The 18893-nt window shown below is 43.5% G+C and overlaps 1 protein-coding gene across 1 annotated transcript in view; it reads left to right on the forward strand.

The window, feature by feature from the left end:
- BLTP3A (bridge-like lipid transfer protein family member 3A) overlaps positions 1 to 18853 on the forward strand; it is a 56986-nt gene extending 38133 nt beyond the window's left edge. Inside the window, exons 10-21 of the mRNA XM_082848583.1 lie at positions 443 to 613; positions 1024 to 1163; positions 1570 to 1711; positions 1959 to 2152; positions 2361 to 3817; positions 8468 to 8664; positions 10338 to 10492; positions 10577 to 10727; positions 12604 to 12866; positions 13313 to 13421; positions 13547 to 13653; positions 14060 to 18853. Coding sequence (XP_082704709.1) covers positions 443 to 613; positions 1024 to 1163; positions 1570 to 1711; positions 1959 to 2152; positions 2361 to 3817; positions 8468 to 8664; positions 10338 to 10492; positions 10577 to 10727; positions 12604 to 12866; positions 13313 to 13421; positions 13547 to 13653; positions 14060 to 14185 — 3212 coding nt within the window. The 3' untranslated portion in view covers positions 14186 to 18853. The remainder of the gene's footprint in view (positions 1 to 442; positions 614 to 1023; positions 1164 to 1569; positions 1712 to 1958; positions 2153 to 2360; positions 3818 to 8467; positions 8665 to 10337; positions 10493 to 10576; positions 10728 to 12603; positions 12867 to 13312; positions 13422 to 13546; positions 13654 to 14059) is intronic.
- The last annotated feature ends 40 nt before the right edge of the window (positions 18854 to 18893 follow it).

An 18893-nucleotide genomic window follows, 5' to 3' on the forward strand; every position in this document is an offset into this window, starting at 1 on the left:
TGCCCAGCAGAAGGGTGCCAGGGATTGCAGCACATGTTCAGAGAGGTGTTGGCAATAGTCCTTTTCAAGAGGACATCTTCTGGAAACTTGCAGGGTCCACTGTTGATGCGAAGCAGTAGGAGGGGAGGCAGTGTCTGAGATGTTGCTTTTGATTCTGTGCTCTACCCCTTACTTGCACTAGTTTTAGAGCCTCTCCATGTGGTCCATGGTCAAAGATGGCAAAAGTCAGCAGCTGGCCTTTAGGGAACCCTAGGGAAAAATCACATATAGAATCCAGAAGAACTTGAGTGCTCTCACTAGATAATTTTTACTTATCCCAGAGAATTTTGGATTGGCGTTGAGGGATCAGATTCTGAATTATGGAAAACTATACCAATGGAAAAGAAAATTTGTAACATTGGGTCATGATCTTAGACTAAAATCTTTTTGCTTTATCGCACAGGCGATAGCTGCAAACATTGGGTACGTCACTGTGAGGCCATGGAGACCCGAGGCCAGTGGGCCCAGAAGCTGGTGATGGAATTTCAGAGTAAAATGGAGAAGTGGCACGAGGAGACAGGTCTGAAACCACCCTGGCACCTGGGGGTAGACTCTCCCTTCCGGAGGAAAGCAGGTGGGTTATGAGGAGCTGGAGGACTTCTGTTGCTTTGCCTCTTGACATTTACCTTTGAGTATCAGTGGCAATAAAGCACTGGACTGGCTAATTATCCCAACTTACTCCCAGCTGATTATTCCAACTTTATCCCAGGGAGAGACATCTGTGACTTTTTTCTTTACAGAGTCCTGTTTGTCTCCAGGGATAGCTGCAGTGTGGAAGAGAGGTTGTTAGCTTCTCTATTTAATAGGCCGTTGCCTTGGTCTGAAGGAGAGAATAGTTTTTGAGTTCCGTCCTGGAGCTTGCCAGTGTTAAACTCTTTCCTACATATAGCATTAATGATCTTAGGGTTTTTACTTTCCGAATTCTATTAATGATGATAGTTGAGTGTATCTGATTCTTTTTCCCACTTCCTTATTTTTATTTAGATTCTCTCTCCAGTCCTCAAAAGAACCCCCTTGAGAGAAGCCCCTCTCAGGGCCGACAGGCTGTCTTTCGGCCTCCAGCATGGAATCGCCTACGCTCTAGCTGCTTGGTAATACGGGTGGATGACTTGGACGTCCACCAGGTAAGGAGCCCATGACACAGGGAAACAGGGCTGGAAAGGGGTGGAGCAGTTCATTTGGAATGCAACAAATGTGATCAAGGTTGTAGAATTCGGAGGCTGCTTCCCTCCCTTCCAGGTGGATTTGACACTTTGGTCTGTTTCTTTCTGAGTGTGACTGCTGAGATCAGGACTTGGGATTCCCCACTTTCCTCTGAATACCCCACTACAAACCTTTCACTGAAAAAACGAACTCGTAGATAGTGTTAGTCAGGTGTGAGAATGCCTGGAATCTGCGTGAAGAGCACTCTGCTCCCTATGACAGACTTTGGAAGAGTTGTAGAGGCTTTATCCTCCTATCTCAGAGGAAATTGAGGAAATTCTATTCTGGGTGCTGTATAGATGCTAACAGCAACTCGTGATTGCATAGGTTTCTACAGCTGGACAGCCAAGTAAGAAGCCATCGGCACTCCTTTCCTGCAGTCGGAAACTTCACAACCTCCCCACTCAGGTCTCTGCCATTCATATTGAGTTCACAGAGTATTACTTCCCCGATAATCAGGAGCTGCCAGGTAAGCATCTGCTCTGGTCAGTCCTTACTGTCTTGCTCTTGCTCTTTGCATTTGTCCGCCTCGGGGGCTCTCTGCTTATATTCTGTTTGTCATTTGGAGTTTTAAGTGTTTGAGTTAGTTTAGCACACCTTTGTTGAAAACTCTTCCCTGTGTAAATATATACCTTTGATAATAAAATGAATATTAGCTGATAAGTGAGAGTCGAGCTGCTACTTCATTCATGATTTCTTTTTTCTCTGCTTTCCAGTTCCCTGTCCCAATCTTTACATTCAGTTAAATGGTCTGACATTTACTATGGATCCTGTCAGCTTGCTCTGGGGAAACCTCTTCTGCCTGGATTTATACCGCAGCTTGGAGCAGTTCAAAGCTATCTACAAACTGGAAGATTCAAGCCAGAAAGATGAACACTTGGACATCCGACTGGATGCCTTCTGGTTGAAGGTAGGGTAGAGAGTGGGATTTTTGTTCCCTGTTGGCAGCCACAGCTGCACTTCTACCATGGCTATAATCCAAGGTTCTGCTCTGTCCATTTGATAGAAGTAAGGAAAGCAGTTTTACAGCCCAAATGGTCTTTCACGTGTGTATTAATGGTGGGTTGCAGAGTTGCTCAGCTGGCCATTCTGAATTGGGTTTCATTTTCTCTCTGAAGGTGAGCTTCCCGCTGGAGAAGAGAGAGCGGGCTGGGCTGCACCGTCCCCAGGCCCTTGTCTTCTCTGCATCAGGCGTGACTGCCACCAATACACGTCATGCCCCACATTGTAGCTGTCCAGACCTTCAGAGTCTCTTCCGGGGTTTTGCTGCTGCTGAGTTCTTTCATTCCAATTATGTTCAGTTTCCCAAGGTGCCAGGCGGCTTTAGCCTTCTGCACATGCTGTTTTTGCATCACGCCTTCCAGGTGGATTCCCGATTCCCTCAATCTAGTGCCCTCCCTCCCCAGAGGCTTAAGGCTTCCCAGGATCTCTGGTCCATCCACTTCACCCAGATCTCCTTGGACTTTGAGGGAACAGAGAACTTCAAAGGCCATTCCTTGAATTTTGTGGCCCCCTTCCCCTTGTCGATTTGGGCCTGCCTACCCCTCCGCTGGCAGCAAGCCCAGGCACGAAAGCTCCTTATGGCCACAGAAGGGAGGCTGAAAGCATCCGCCAGCTTTGGCAGTCCTGTCCATTCTGAGGCCCTTGCCCCTGACACTGTGTCCCATCAGAGGTCAAAGACTGAGCATGATTTGAAAAGCCTATCAGGCCTTACAGAAGTCATGGAAATTCTGAAAGAAGGCAGCAGTAGTGTGGATAACAAAGGGCCTCTGACAGAGCTGGAGGACGCGGCAGATGTACATGTGCTCATACACTCGCCTGAGCATGTCCGAGTGAGGCTTGACCACTACCAGTACTTGGCTCTCCTCCGCCTGAAGGAGGTGCTCCAGGGTCTTCAGGAGCAGCTTACTAAGGATACCGAGGCCATGACTGGGTCTCCTCTGCAGGACCAGACAGCTTGCATTGGCGTCCTCTTCCCCAGTGCTGAGGTGGCTCTGCTCATGCATCCTGTCCCTGGCGCTGTCGAAGCTGACTCTGAGGGTTCAGATACTACGAGCCTTGTAGATTCAGAGCTGTCTCCTTCAGAGGATAGGGAGCTGAAGTCTGATGCCTCCTCAGAACAGGGCCCAGCAAGCCCCAGGAAGGTTCTGGAGGACACTGACGTTGAAAATCTGGATGCATCCCAGGATAGGCCACTGCCTCTCCATAGCAATGGAGAAGTGCAGGACTCAGATTCTCTTGCACAGCAGGAGGCAGGGAAGGGCCATGAGGCAGTTGATTCCTTACAGGACAAGGGACTGAGCAGCGCCCAGGCACCTAGCTCACCAGCTGAGTTGAAGCCCCCAGGGGGCAAGGATACTGCTGTGAATGGACAGGGCGAGCTCATCCCCTTGAAGAACATTGAGGGAGAATTATCAAGTGCTATTCACATGACCAAGGATGCCACAAAGGAGGCTCTACATGCCACCATGGACCTCACCAAGGAAGCTATGTCTCTGACTAAGGATGCCTTCAGTCTGGGCAGAGACCGAATGACCTCCACCATGCACAAGATGCTGTCTCTGCCCCCAGCCAAGTGAGTGGTTCTCTGCCTCCTTCATTCACCTCCTCTCTCCCTCCTAGCTCTGGCCATTGGGCTCAGGCCTCCTGCCATGTGCACTTGTAGATTGGGAAGCACCGCGTGGTCCAGGAGCGTACATGGAATGGCCTAGTTAATGTGGCAAAGCCTTTAGTTTTCAGAGCTGCCTGTAGAGCAGCAGAAGAACTTTCAGGCTACTTAGAGGATATAGGCATACCAGTCAGAGGGACTTTACTTTCGGGACTACACCTAATTCTGTGATAGGGGAAGAACCAGAAATTGCAATAAAATAACAAAATCCCATGGATTTTCTCATGCCTCCATATATCTTAGCCTGGTCTTGGGCAGTTTTCAAGTCAACATTTATTGCTTCTTAGCATCAAGCTATCTCCTCTTTCACTGATTCACTGTTATTGATACAGCTATGCTGTATCAGAATAATAATACCTGGCATCTGTACGATATTTTATTCTTTTCAGTGGGCTCTCATATAGTATTTTATTTGATGTAATCCCCACAGCAGCTCAGGGAGGTCGCTGCAGATGTTTGTATCCCCGGTTTATAACTGAGGAAATGGAAGCTTCAGAGAGGATGAGCCCATGGATCCTGTATCTTATAACTAGAAAAGCTGGGGCTTTGAACTTGCTCTTTCTGGTACACCTTATCAATATCTGTCAGAGTAATAGAGAAGGAAGAATTTCACTCATCCGTTCAACAAGTATTTTTTGAGCCCTTACTGTGTGCCAGGCTCTGTGTTAGATGCCGGGGCTACAGTGGGGAGTAAGCAGAAAACACAGAAATGCACAGTCAGAAGAGTGGGAAGGTATAGATTTTTCCATGGGTGCCTGTGGTTTTAGGAAAGATAATGAAAACTGTGGGAAATCTTTGCTGGGACACTTAGTGGTTTGGGGACCATGGTTTGAAGATCAGTGGCTTTAGAACTTTTGTCTAAGTGGATTTTCTTAAGTGTGTCTCAAAGCAATGCCTGCGGGTATACTAGTACCTGCTAGGCCTAGATAGCCTAGGAGGAAAGAGGAGGAAAGCTTAAAGGATTAATTATGTAATAATACTAGGCAACATTTATTGAGTACTTTCTATGTGTCAGGCCTTGTCCTAAATATTAACAATATTAATGCATTGAATTATTGTAAGAACCCTATAAGGCAGGTCCTAATATCACTCCACATTTTACAGGTGAGAAAACTGAGGCTCAGAGAGGTAAGAAACTTGCTCAAGATCACACAGCTTGTGAGTGGTGGGGTGAGGATTGAAAGCCTGGACTCCCAATCACCTAATGTGCTGCCTTTTCTAATTAGAGAAAAGTAAGGGAGATGGGAAAAGAGGAGAGGTTAAAAAGGAGAAAAGGAAGGTGTGTGATACAAACTCTGTTTGAAACACCAACAGTGACTTCCTAACTGCCCAGGCCAGTGGCCTTTTCTCAGTCATCTTTTTCCAGGACGACTCTGTGCAGTCAGCCTTGCTGGTCAGTTCATTCTGGACCAGCCTTGCTGGTCAGTTCCTCGCACTTCTTGGAAGGAGTCTTTTCTTTTCCCTTGGCTGCTCTCTTCTTCCTTTTATCCTGTAAATGGAACTGTTCCACAGCACTAGGCTGTCCATATTCTGATCGCTTTTGTCATAATTTTTATTTTTTAAATTATAAAAATGATTTGTGTTCATTTCGTTGACAGTGTGGAAAAATAAAAGAATAAGAAGAAAATGTTAAGAGTCACTTGTAATGACACTATCCAGAGATAGCCATTATTTACATTGCATCTGTTTGCTTCCAATTTTTCTATACATATTTGTGTATCCATGCGAATGCTTACATGTGCCTACTCATATAAAATACCCAAATATTATTTTATAATATTTGTGTATTTATATTATTTCTATATAATATAGAAATTTTCCAGTTTTATTCTCTTTATGATTTATTGTGAATAGTTCCCCATTCATGAGGTATTTGAACATATAATTTTTAATTGCTCTATTATATTCTTGCAGATGGGTGTATCATAAGTTATTCATCCAGTCCACTCTCTGGGGGGCATCATTTAGTCTGTTTCCAATTTTTTCTCAGGTAAAACCAAGGCTGTGTTAAACGTCCCTATTTTTGTGAACATTACTCCTTATGCATATCTAAACCTTTAGAATAAAACCCAGAAGTGGAATTATTGGGTCAAACACTACAAACATTTTAAGGTTCTTGATGTATTTGCCAAACTTTCAGAAGGTTTATATCACTCAAATGCATTTTTGAATACATTTGACCCTTGATCAATGTGGTGATTAGGAGCACTGAATCTCTGTGCAGTTGAAAATCTGCATGTAACCTATAGTTGGCCTTACCTATAAGAGGTTCCTGCATATAAGTGGTTCCAACGCATCCACAGATTCAACCATCTGTGGATTGTGCAGTACTATAGTATTTACTCTTGAAAAAAATTTGCATATAAATGGACCTGTGCAGTTCAAACCCGTGTTGTTCAAGGATCAGCTGTACTTTCGCTCTAAGTTATTTTGTCTATCTCCTCACGTCTGCGAGAGCCCTTATTTTCAGTCCTAACTTCCCTCCCCTCCCCTGCTCTTGCTTTAAAACTATCTACTGCCCATAGCTCCACATTGATCTCCCAGGGGTGCCTTGAACCTCACATATATAAAAGAATAAATTCCTTATCCCTCCCTCCCCCGGCCAGTTCTCTTTTTCTTTCTTTTTTTGGTGGCATCATTCCTTTGCTCATTCAAGCTCTGCCTCTTCCAGGCATTTGTCAGGTTCAGACCATACTTTTAAACTTAAGCATGCTTCAGAATCATCTGGAGGCTTGTTAAAACACAGAGTGCTGAGCCCTGTCCCCAGAGTTCCTCATCCAGTAGGTCTGAGACAGAGCCTGAGAAGCTGCATTTCTAATGAGTTCCCCTTTAGATGATAATGTTCGTCTGAGGATGACGCTGGGAGCACAGCTCTAGGGAGTCTCACATCTGTTTCTCCTGTCTGCTCCCACATGTGGACTATTTTAGTGAACTATTAGTTGATTTCCTCATTGAATATCTTTCCCTCGCTAGCATATTTGGAAAAGGCAGGTCAAACTTCTTTTTTTTTAAATTAATTAATTAATTAATTTGTTTATTTATTTTTGACTGCATTGGGTCTTTGTTGCTGCGTGCGGGCTTTCTCTAGTTGTGGTGAGCGGGGGCTACTCTTCGTTGTAGTGCGTGGGCTTCTCGTTGCGGTGGCTTCTCTTGTTGCAGAGCTCGGGCTCTAGGCATGCGGGCTTCAGTAGTTGTGGCACGCAGGCTCAGTAGTTGTGGTTCGCGGGCTCTAGAGCGCAGGCTCAGTAGTTGTGGGACACGAGCTTAGTTGCTCCGCGGCATGTGGGATCTTCCCAGATCGGGGCTCGAATCCATGTCCCCTGCATTTGCAGGCAGATTCTCGACCACTGCGCCACCAGGGAAGTCCCAGGTCAAACTTCTTAAACCACAGGTATGATCTTGTTATTTCCCTTTTCTAAAGCCTTCTGGCTTTTTCTTTATTCTCCCTGAATTGAGTTTGAACTTCTTAGTGTGGTGTAATCAGTTATTACGATATATCCATATGGCACTTTACAGTTTTTTAAAATAGACTATTTTCTAGAGCAGTTTTAGCTTCACAGCAATATTGAGTAGACAGTACAGAGATTTCCTGTATGCCTCCTGCACTTCACAGTTTTCAGAGCACTTTCATGCGTTTTGTCCAGGGTTTTCTATAATCTGGCTGCCACTCGTGGTAAAGTGAAAAAAGCACTTAGCAAGAAGTTAGGAGACTTGGGTTCTTCTTAATTCTACCTTTAACTGGGACTGAGTCAGTTTCTTCACCTATAAATAAAATCAGAGGTGGGCACATAAGGTCTTTAAAGGTTTCTTTAAAGAAACCTTTCTAACTTTATCTTCTATCGCTCTCCCCCGACAAAACTTACGCTCCAGCTGAGCTGAGCTCTTTACTAGTCTCCAAAGGTACATTTCGTTTTCTGGCTCCATGCCTTTGCTCATGCTGTTTCTTCCCCATGGAAGGCCCTCTTCATCATCTCTTTCACAGTCCTTCAAGGACCACCTCAAACATAATCTCTTTCCACAGAGCCGTTCTCTTCATCCTTTCCCCTCTTTGGTATTGCCTAGCCTTTGGCTTGTATCCCTGTCCCTCTTACGGTGTGTGTGACTTACTACCATATAAGGTTATTTGTGTATAAGTCTCCTCTCTCCTGATAGAATGTACATTCTTTGAGGACAGGGGATGTCTTATTCATCACTCCCCACCACTGCCCGGTGCCTTGTATGCAGAGGTTATTCAGTAAGTACTTGAGGAATGAACATGGGTTTCAGGTACCATTCACAAGCACCAGGGCTGTAGGTAGTTGGTCTCTTCTGTACATGGGATGACCTGAATAACCTTGACATTTGATATGGGAGAACTGCCTATGCAGTTTGAAATGCTGGAATATGGGGATTCAGAAAGGCCAGCAGTTGAAAAGTGGTCTTGTAGCGGGTAATAATTGACATCAAAGTTTATGTATACAATAACGCTCTGGGCTGAAAAGGATGGGTATTGCAAGGGAATGGAACAACATACCTCCTAAGCCACATTTGTGGGTTTTGTTTTTGTTTTTTAAACAGGGAGCCCATGGCCAAGATAGATGAGGGGGTGGCAGCCCCTGTAGGTGGAGGAGCTGCCCGACTCCGATTTTTCTCCATGAAGAGGACAGTATCTCAGCAGTCATTTGATGGTGTCTCATTGGATAACAGTGGCCCTGAAGACCGGATTTCAGTGGACAGTGATGGCAGTGAGAGCTTTGTGATGCTCTTGGAGTCTGGTAAGTGGAAGCAGAGCCGGGCAGAGTTGTAGAGCCCCAAGAGTGTTCTTTCTGATGCCTGTATTCAGACCAGCAGGATGCAAAAGGAGCTGAGATTTGATAATGTAGACATTTTCTTAATCAGAAAACCAAAAGAAGAGAAATTTTAGTGGATTTGTGGCTCTGACTTTATCCCCACATCTTCTAGGTTATTGATTAGTACTTGACATTTATCACAGAATAACACTCAAAGAAGAGAGCGCTAGTCTTACAGCCATGTAGCTGTGGCGGTAAGACTAATTCTGTGGCTGTATCAATGGTGTGTGTGTTTGTTGTCTGCTTTTTGCCTAAACTATGTATTTTATTGTTGGAAAATAACTAGGAGCTTTTTGTCTATGATAAAACAAGTAACCTTTAAGCATTAGATTAATCACCACTAGGAGTTAACACTAGTTCTTTCAGCTTATTGAAATGAAAACTTTTAAAATCGCCCCTTAAGAGTATCTAAATGAAAATAAAAAGAGAATGTACTGTTTCTTAAGCTGGATGGTATATATCCATGTTTGTTTTGTTATTATTATTAATTTCTTATGGGAAAATCCAAATATTTAAAAATAGACAGAATCAGGGCTTTCCTGGTGGCGCAGTGGTTGAGAGTCCGCCTGCCGAAGCAGGGGACACGGGTTCGTGCCCCGGTCCGGGAAGATCCCACATGCCGCGGAGCGGCTGGGCCCTTGAGCCATGGCCGCTGAGCCTGCGCGTCTGGAGCCCGTGCTCTGCAACGGGAGAGGCCACAACAGTGAGAGGCCCGTGTACCTCAAAAAAAAAAAAAAAAAAAAAAAGATTCAAATAGCGAACCTTCATATACCCATTACCTAGCTTCAGATATTAAGAACTCATGGCCATTCTTGTTTTATATATTCTTCTGCCCACTTCCCTTCCTCCCATATTATTTTGGAGCAAATCCGAAACATATCATTTTATCCATAAATATTTTCATTTTGCATCTCTAGAAAATACAAATTTTTTAAATATTAAAATATTTTTAAAATTATGGTAAAATATACATAACATAAAATTTACCATCTTAACTATTTTAAACTATAATTTAGTAGCATTAATTACCTTCAAATTATTACACAACCGTCACCACTATCCATCTCCAGAGCTCTTTCATCTTGCAAAACTCTATACCCATTAAACAATAACTCCTCATTCCCTCTTCCACCAGCCCCTGGCAACCATTCTACTCTCCGTCTCTATGAATTTGACCATCTGGGTACCTCACATAAATGGAACCATACGTGACTGGCTTGTTTCATTTCACATAAAATGTCCTTAAGGTTCATTTACGTTGTATGTAAATGTGTATGTAAATGTGTCAGAATTTCCTTCCTTTTTAAGACCATTATTTGTTGTATGTTTATACCACATTTTGTTTAACCATTTATCCGTCCATAGACACTTAGTTTGCTTCCATTTACAGACTTTTTTTAAGGTGACCAAATACCATTGTCTTTTTAAAAATTAACAATAATTCCCTAAATTCATTAAATACCTAGTTAGTCTTCAAATTTCCAGTTGTCTCATGAGTGTCATAAATGTTTTATTTTTACAGTTGTCACTGTTTTTAGAGATTGGATTTGAATAGAATTTTTTGACTCTCAAATTCTTTTGTTATCTTTCTTATGCAGAGTCTGGTCGAGAATCTCTTCCGCCAGGATCTCTTCCCAATGTCTTAGACAGTGCTGGTGTTCAAGGGAGCCCTGTTGCAGATAGTTATGGCCAGGGGTCACCAGAGGCCAAGAGTTCAGCCTCACCCAGTGGGGAAGACCTTCATCTTCACCTGGTCAGCTGTTCTATTTTCTTCTCTGCAGAGGGTAGGCTCCAAGCTGGAAGCTTGGGACTCAGCTAAGGGAGTCTCCTTTTACAGGTCTCAGTTCTGGTCCTGAAGGTGAATGAGGTGTCCTTGGGGATTGAGGTACGTGGTGAGGACCTGACTGTGGCCCTGCAAGCAGAGGAGCTGACCCTCCAGCAGCTAGGCACCGTGGGACTCTGGCAGTTCCTGCATGGACAGTGCCCAGGTGAGGATGGTGGGATTGCAGGAGAGCTGGTGGGATTTTTCTGGGGCATCCATAGCTTGACTTGCTCCTGTCACTGTGCTCCAAGGGCAGCTACCTTAGTGCCAAGCCCTTGGCGCTTCTCTCCAGCAGCGATTAGGGGGAGGAAGAAGTCTAATGAAGTCTCCTTGCAAGGAGCCTCCCAGAGCTCTTTCTGGGGTTTTGTACTCAGTAGGCTAGTCTGCATCCTCACCTCCCAGGTGCTCCTTATGCTTATACATGAGGACTGTGTCCACTTCTTTGTGAGGCTGCTAACATCAAGCTATATCTGATCAGGGAACTTCTGATTCAGTCCTTTGATGTGAATTATCATTTATACTTTAAAAGATGACAGGAAAAATCTGGGCTTAAGCTACATGCTTTGTTTAAAAATTTTTTTTTGAATATTGAGTAGATACTAAAGAATACTTGTAAAATATATATAAGGTGTAAAATAACAACAGTACAATGAACCCATGTACCCACTACCTAGTTTAGTAAATAGAACAGTACCATTAACTTTGAAGTCCCCGGGAGTCCCTCTCCAGAACCTTCCTCTTGCCTCTCACCTATCATAGGGAATCACTGTCCTGAATTTGGTATTTCTCATTCTCTTGTTTTACAATTCTTCTGCATGTGTTTGTATCAATGTATTATTTAGCTTTGCAGTTTTTCAAGTTTTTCTAAATGGAATCATAGTTTGTATTCTTTTGTGATTTCAAGTACCATGATATTCTTCAGATTCTTCTAGGTTATTGAGTTAGCTCTAATTTATTCATTTTTACTACTATATAATATTCTATTGTAGAAATATACCACTTTTTGCTTTTTTAAAAACTGCTTATGCGTACTATGAAATTCACTCCTTGTAAGTATACAATTTGATAAATATTAGTAAGCTTACAGGGTTCTACAACCATCACCATCACCCCCAAAATATCTCTTGTACCCATTACTCTAGTTACTATTCTTCAGTCTGTTCTGAACAGACATTTGGGTTGTTTCCAGTTTTTTTTGCTATTTCAAATAGGGCTGTCTTGACATGCCCATTCTTGTACGTGTCTCCTGATATGTATGTTGGAGAGTTTCTCCAGGTTTATATTCCTGAGGAAATAATTGTTAGGTCATTAGGGTAGGTATAGCTTTAACCTTAGTAGATAATGCCAATTTGTTTTCCAGAATGGTTGTACCAATTTGCATTTATATAGGTATGTAAGTTGTTTCATAGCCTTGGCTACACCTGAGATTATTCTTTATGCAGTTTTGAGTAAATTAGCATAGATCCCGCTTGGCTTCCTCAGAGAGCGGTGAGAAGACCAAGACTTGGAGAAAGGAAGAGATGATCAAATTTAGCAGAGTTGAGGGTCCTCTGTTTGTTTGTTTGTTTTTGGCTGTGCTGTGTGGCTTGCGGGATCTTAGTTCCCTGACCGGGGATTGAACCTGGGCCACAGCAGTGAAAGCGCCAAGTCCTAACCACTGGACCGCCAGGGAATTCCCAAGGGTCCTCTGTTTTAAGAGCTTTACCTTGGCCATCAGCCCAGTGCCTCTGATTCATAGCAAGACCAGCTTTTTATTGGTCCTTAACATCCCTTCTGTCATGAGAGGCATTAGAGCAAAGTAGCCAAGCCCACAGTCTTTGCAGTTAGGCTGCCCGCGTGCAAATCGTATCCTTGCTACTTACAAGTTGTGTTACTTTGGGCAAGTTACTCTCTGTGCCGTAGTTCTTTCATCTCTAAAATGGGAATGATAATAATACTTCTGGCCCAGGGTTGTTAGGAATATTAAATATATATAAAGTGCTTAGAGCAATCACTGGCTAGTAATTAATTAATATGTTTTCCTTCTGTCTTTCTTCTCAAAGGCAAAAGCTTTCAGGAAGCCTCAACTTTGAAGACTGGCCACATCAGGCCAGCTGTAGGCCTTCGCTTTGAGGTGGGGCCTGGTGCAGCTGTTCATTCCCCTCTGGCCACACAGAATGGCTTCCTACGTTTCTTGCTTCAGGGCTGTGACCTTGAGCTGCTCACTTCGGTGCTCAGTGGCCTGGGGCCCTTCTTGGAGGATGAGGAGATCCCACTGGTAGTTCCCATGCAGATTGAGCTCCTGAACTCCAGGATCACTCTAAAGGTGAGAGGAACTTTGGGGTTTTACCCTAGGCTTAGTCAGGCAAGGAATTCTGGCAGTGACAGCTGTTAACTTCTTCTCCTGTCCCTGTAAAATGTAATGAGGATCAAGTGAGGAAATGCATATTAGCATTCTTTGTCAGTGTTACAGTAGTACATAAAAATGTGTTGCTGGCAAAGAGTCCTGAGTTCAACTGAGGGGATCTTGTCTCTAGCCCTTACCCTTGGCATGCAGCATGACTGTGCAAGCCCATTAGGTTATCAGGTCCTCAGTCTCACCAACTCTAGAGTGGGAGAGACTCAATTATGCCTCTCACATCTCACAAGAATGTATGGATAAACATACATTTGACATAAAAGTGCTTCCAGCTCAATGGTGGAAGCATGGCTTGTTACCTAAGTTGCTCTGAGCTGGTTGGGGGCATCATGTGGTTTCTCTCTCTCCTATAGGACGATATCCCCCCCATCTATCCGACCTCTCCAGGCCCCATCCCCATCACTCTAGCCGTGGAGCACATTGTGCTGAAGCGGAGTGACGACGGTGTGTTCCACATAGGCGGTGAGTTGGGCTTGTCAGCCTCCCGGCTTCTCTGCCTTTTTGCTCCTGTAAAGGAATAGGTGACAACTAGGAATAGTCTGCACATTGCTGGCAGCTTGTCATTTAGAACCTTTACTTTTTTCCAGCTGCTGCTCAGGACAGACCATCAGCCGAAGTACTTAAAAGTGAGAAGAGGCAGCCCCCAAAAGAACAGGTGTTTCCTGTGCCCACAGGGGAGGCTTTTGGTCCACAGGTGAGGATATAACTGAACAGTACCTTTCCCATAAACCCTTAGGGGCTGTAATCACAGAAGCGGGTAAAACTCAGAGGGCTGAAAAGGTTGCTTGTGCTGGGTGCAGCTGGGTGGTCTGGGCTCCTGTCACCTAGCAGCAGCTTCTAGAAATGCTGAACAGAGGATGTAAGTCAGGAGCTGGAGATGAATAGTTGCTGATGACATCTTCCACCTGTTGCTGTCCCTGCAACTGATGAACTCTGAAGAGGGGTTTAGGCTCTTAGGAAATATCTAGTTGGGTTTTCTTGATCATTGACCAAACTTGTGGGTTGTTCTGCTTGAATTCTTACTCCTCTTTCCCTTACTGGATGTTTCTGCAAGGTGTGTTACCTTATTTATTCACTGTGAATTACTAATTGTTCCTCAGGTACAAGAACTGCCTACCCTACAAAAGGAACTTATAGAAACTAAACAAGCATTGGCTCATGCCAACCAGGATAAAGAGAAACTTCTTCAGGAAATTAGGAAATATAACCCCCTCTTTGAGCTCTGACAGCAGTGGCTCAGCCATCTGTGCCAAGGAGAGAGGAGGAGATCACCAGCAATCGCACCACCTGCGACAGGCACCATCCAGGGTTGGACAAGTCAGCTAAGGATGCTCAACTCACTCCTCGTGGTGTCCTTTCTACTAGCAGTTCTGACTTGGATGGAAGACAGGGCAAAGTATTACCACGTTCCAGGAAGTTGGGGGCAGCTTTGTGTGTGGCTCAGGCATCACGTATTTCCTGTATAAAGCCTTTTGGCCCTCTGCACACTAGGTGGAATCTCCTCAACACTGTAGGGTCATTTCACCGTCTGGTTTCATAGCAGAGACATTTGCTTGCTCCACCTGTGTGAACAAGGCAGAGTACCCATCTCCTCAGTTGGTCACCCACAGAGCCATCAAAGATTCTATGTTCCAGAGCTTCCTGTAGTCGACCTGAGAAGTCCTTGGCCTGAGCTTCGGCCACGGTAGTAGAGTGGAACAGGAAATAGCCAGCAAGGCGGGAGCCTGGGGAGGCACAAGAATAAACGAGACATGGATTCTGCCTTGTTTGGAAAGGAAACCAAGCTCATGTCATCTTGGCTCATATTACAATCAGATTTTTCAGGGTTAAGCTTTCTTTCTGTGATGCTTTCATCGCTGTGATGCTGTGGTAGGAAGTAAACAACAGTAGCAGCTCACTTGTATCATCTTTCCCTTCTATAATGCAATTTGTTTGAAATTTAAGAAGAAACTATTCACCCTGAGCTAGGTTGAAGGCATGACATGGTGAGGATCTGTAGGGGAGCTTGGTTCTGCGCTGCTGTTGCTGGCTGTGTCCTGTCTCTCTTCCACAGCTGCACCTCACAGGTTATTTCCTGTCTCCCCGGGGTCCCTGGCGCATCTGCTTTCCCAGCACTATGACTTTCTACCAGCACTCTCATTAGCACTTGGTTGTTTGGGAGCGAAAAATGTGTTTTAAACTGTAACATTAACATCTCAGCCTGTTTCCTCTCACCCCCCTCTATCGCTGTGGCTTTTTAAAACCATGTTAGTTTGACTTAAGTAAAAGACAAAGCAAAACAAAACCCTTCAACCTAGCTAGGTTTTGCCCCTGCCTGATGAAAGAGCTATTTCCCCCTTTCTCTTTACTACCAAATTCTTTACCAACACTCCATCTTCATCCATACTGCTCTGTGATATACTTCAAGCTGTGCTGGACAGAAGTTCATCAGCTAACTCACCTTGAATTGGCAAGATGGCAAAATAGTGATTTAGTAGTGTCACTAAAGTCTTAGTCACACATGACCTACTGAAGGAAAGATAAAATGGTTTCCTTTATGGGAAATCATGCCTGACTTGTATATTCTAGTTTTTTGAGGATAAAAAGAAAAATGTGTTCAAGAAGGAACAAGATCTAATTTGCTCAGACTTTTACAGACTTTTTGTTGTGGTTCGTCACTAAGGTAATCTTAAAAACAACAATTACTATGAGATTATGGGAATGTTCTGTCATGCTTAGGAAACAACGTAGAGACTTAAAAATAAATACCTTTCTAGAGAGAATGTTAACAGGGTAATTTCCCTATGGGTTGATGCTTGGTTTAACCTTATCTAAGAATTTTATAAATAACCTGAAAGTGGGATATTACAGTGCAATCAAATGTCACTGCTTCCAGGCAGTGAAAGATAAATCAGAAGAAATTGAAAAAAAAGAAGTGAAATTGCAGAAGATTCACAGACTGGGCTGTGAATACTCAGGAAAGTGGCAGGTGAGGTTCTGTGTAAGTGTGAAGTAATGCACTTATGGGAGAATCAGCAACCAGCGAGGCAGTGAGCTCTGTTAGAACTCAGGAAAGAAACCTAAGCATTGCTGAGAGGGAGGAGGGGTCAGTGTGCTGCTGTGGCCAAAAGTCCGACTGCGTCATCAGGAAGGGCACGTGGAGCCAACACAGAAAACAGCACCTCATGCAAGGCCATGGTAATGTCTTAAATTATCTGTGCACTTCTAGTGACCTTATTTACAAAGTATATGGTGAAGAGGGTAAAGGTCCAGAGAACAGCAAAAATTATCAGGTGGTGGAGGTACTTCCACATGTGGACACATCTTTATAATGTTGGCCCCAGTTCTGGAAAGATGAAAGCTGAGGGTAGTGTTAGATCAGATATTCAGTCAAGAGCAGGGACATGTTCTTCAGGTCCCAAAATACCAGCTCTAGGGCCGTACCTATTAGCCTTAGGTAAAAGAAAGCACTTCTCATAGCAAATCAGAAACTTCTAGAGGTCATTGTTCAAGAAGTGGTGCTGGCAGAAACTGTATGGGTACAGAAGGTTTAAGAGGAATCCTTGCATGATGGTTTTCCAAGAGGAATTATGGAAAACTAGGGCTATTTGGTGATATACAACGGAGAGGGTAACTTCATCCCTCCACAGACTCCCCCTTAAGTGCCTCTTTCAAAGGCAGAACGATGAACAAAAAGAATCACTGCTCCTCTCAAGTATGGCATTTCTAATGTGTTTAAAGGGGGAGGAGGGAGAGCCAGTAGCCAGAAAATAGAATTATTCAACCTTAGGTTCACCTGAATTGGTATAAAATCACATTCTGATTCTCTTCCTTTCCCCTCCTCTTCTACCCACTGTGTCCCTCCATGCAGAGAATTGCTTGGTACACCCTCACTTTAAGCTTGTGCTTGGTGGGAGGCAATAGAAACAAATCTGGCAAGCACTGAGGCTCACCCCTTTAATGAGCAGAGCTCAGTCAGGTTTTCTGGGCTCTCTGGCGCTCCTGTCCATGTGACAAATGGAGCCCTAGAATTTGAATTTCCTTATGTGACAGCTTTGGGCATTGTGTCTTGAAGTTCTTGCCTCAGGAAATGTGGTTGGGGTCAATGTCCCATGGAATTTTAGTAAAAATCATCTTGTATAACTTCATACTCCTATTCATTGGGGGAAGAATGACTTTCATAATGAAGAAATGTGACCTTGTTGGTAGTCCTCAGGATAAATGTAAAGGAAAAAGGCAGAAGGAAAACATAGTAGTATCAGCTCCTTTGGACTGCTTACAATTTCTGCCTTGAAGCTCTAAGACTCTGTGAACAAGAAATAACAATACCTCAAGAAAATGTCTGGAGTGATAGCACCGCTCTCCCTCAAAAGGCTTCAGCCACCGCACATTACCATTTCAGCTGTGAAGCATTTACACCTATGTATCATCTATGATTGTCTAGAGTTCCTGTTTACACAGATATACTAGAGATGAGCTTCAGTGCATATGGACTGGTTTAAATTTCTCTTAGCTGAGCTGCAGGGACGGTTATCCATCTCAAATTCTGTTTTCAACTCACTGGAATAATTAACCTAGTTTATTAGACTTAGGACAGAAGGAGTAGGTTCTATTCTCGTGATGGCTGCTTTTTGCTGTGTATTTAATCTGACCCTCATTTTGCCACAGGCCTCAACCTTCACGTACCCTTTTTCATGGTTCTGAAAGGAATGGTTCCTGTCTATGGAATATACAAGGGATAAGCCACCCCTCACATACCCCATAACTTAAATGCTTCCATTTAACCCATTTACATCAGTTTCCCCATAGGCTAGTTCAGGGGGTAGTGGAAAGAAGAGATAGTTTGAACATAGTGATATGGGAAGTTTCCATTCCAAACCTTTAAACTAAGGGTTTGTTTTTTTATTTCTCTCCCCTAGTTAATACTTGCCTAAACTTGCAAAAACAGTTACAGTAATATCACAAAACTATGGAAACAACATTGCTACACAAGCTAGTAGGATGGTTATTTGAGAACTGCAAGAGCTGTGTCATTGCCTTGTGATTTACCATAGTAATTACTGTTTCAAGAGATTCTGGTGTGATGTCCTATCCTTTCAGGGACTATGGCCTTCCCCAGGATCTTCCCCCACCTTCTGCTAGAATAGGAATATTCCCATTCACCTCTGGGTAGGTATGGATAGTAGCTGTTGTTGAATGGGGATTATTTTCTCCCTCTCTTACAACAGATACAAGGGGAAACACTCTCAGATAACCTTAAACTGTGAGGCTTTGCTAAGTGGCTAGACTTGGGATGTGAACTTCCTTCTTTATTATCTGTAAATTTCAGCCATATCCAATATCTCAAATTGCAATAGGTATAGTTCTTATAACCACTTAAAAAGCTCCCTCTGAGAGTTAAGAGATCTGTTTTTGTTTCTCCCTTCAATATATTAGTTTTTGGTCAAGATTTAGCCTGAGTCTTACAGCATTTCTTTGTGGAATACACGACTGAAGTGTCTTCTCCATTGGCTAACTACACGTTTAAAGCCATGAGTTTTAACGTAAGATACTAAAATCCATATTTGCCCAACTTTGTGTGTCCAAGCTGTTTCCCCCACTCAGGGTGCTAAACAGAATTGGAATCTTTACTAAGACATGCTCAGGAAAGCTTCAAAAGAGAACAACTTCAAAACCCCTCTCCTTATGACACCAAATGATTGAGAGGAAAGAATTCTTGGAGATTGCCAATTATATTACAGTAGCCTTATTACTGCTAATCACTGTCAATAAAAGGTCACTCCATTCCCCTCTACGTGAGGAAAACAATGAGAATGTATCCAATGAACTGGAATATTGGTCAGTATTGGGAAATATTAATGTTGCAGTATCTAATCAAACCTTGAGTGTACTGGTTCTGTGAACCACTTGAAAAAAGCAAATTAAACTTATTAAACAGTATTGGTTCTGGTATAT

Source organism: Leucopleurus acutus (assembly GCF_964270905.1).
Source record: "Leucopleurus acutus genome assembly, chromosome: 10".
In the NCBI taxonomy this organism is placed as follows: Eukaryota; Metazoa; Chordata; class Mammalia; order Artiodactyla; family Delphinidae; genus Leucopleurus; species Leucopleurus acutus.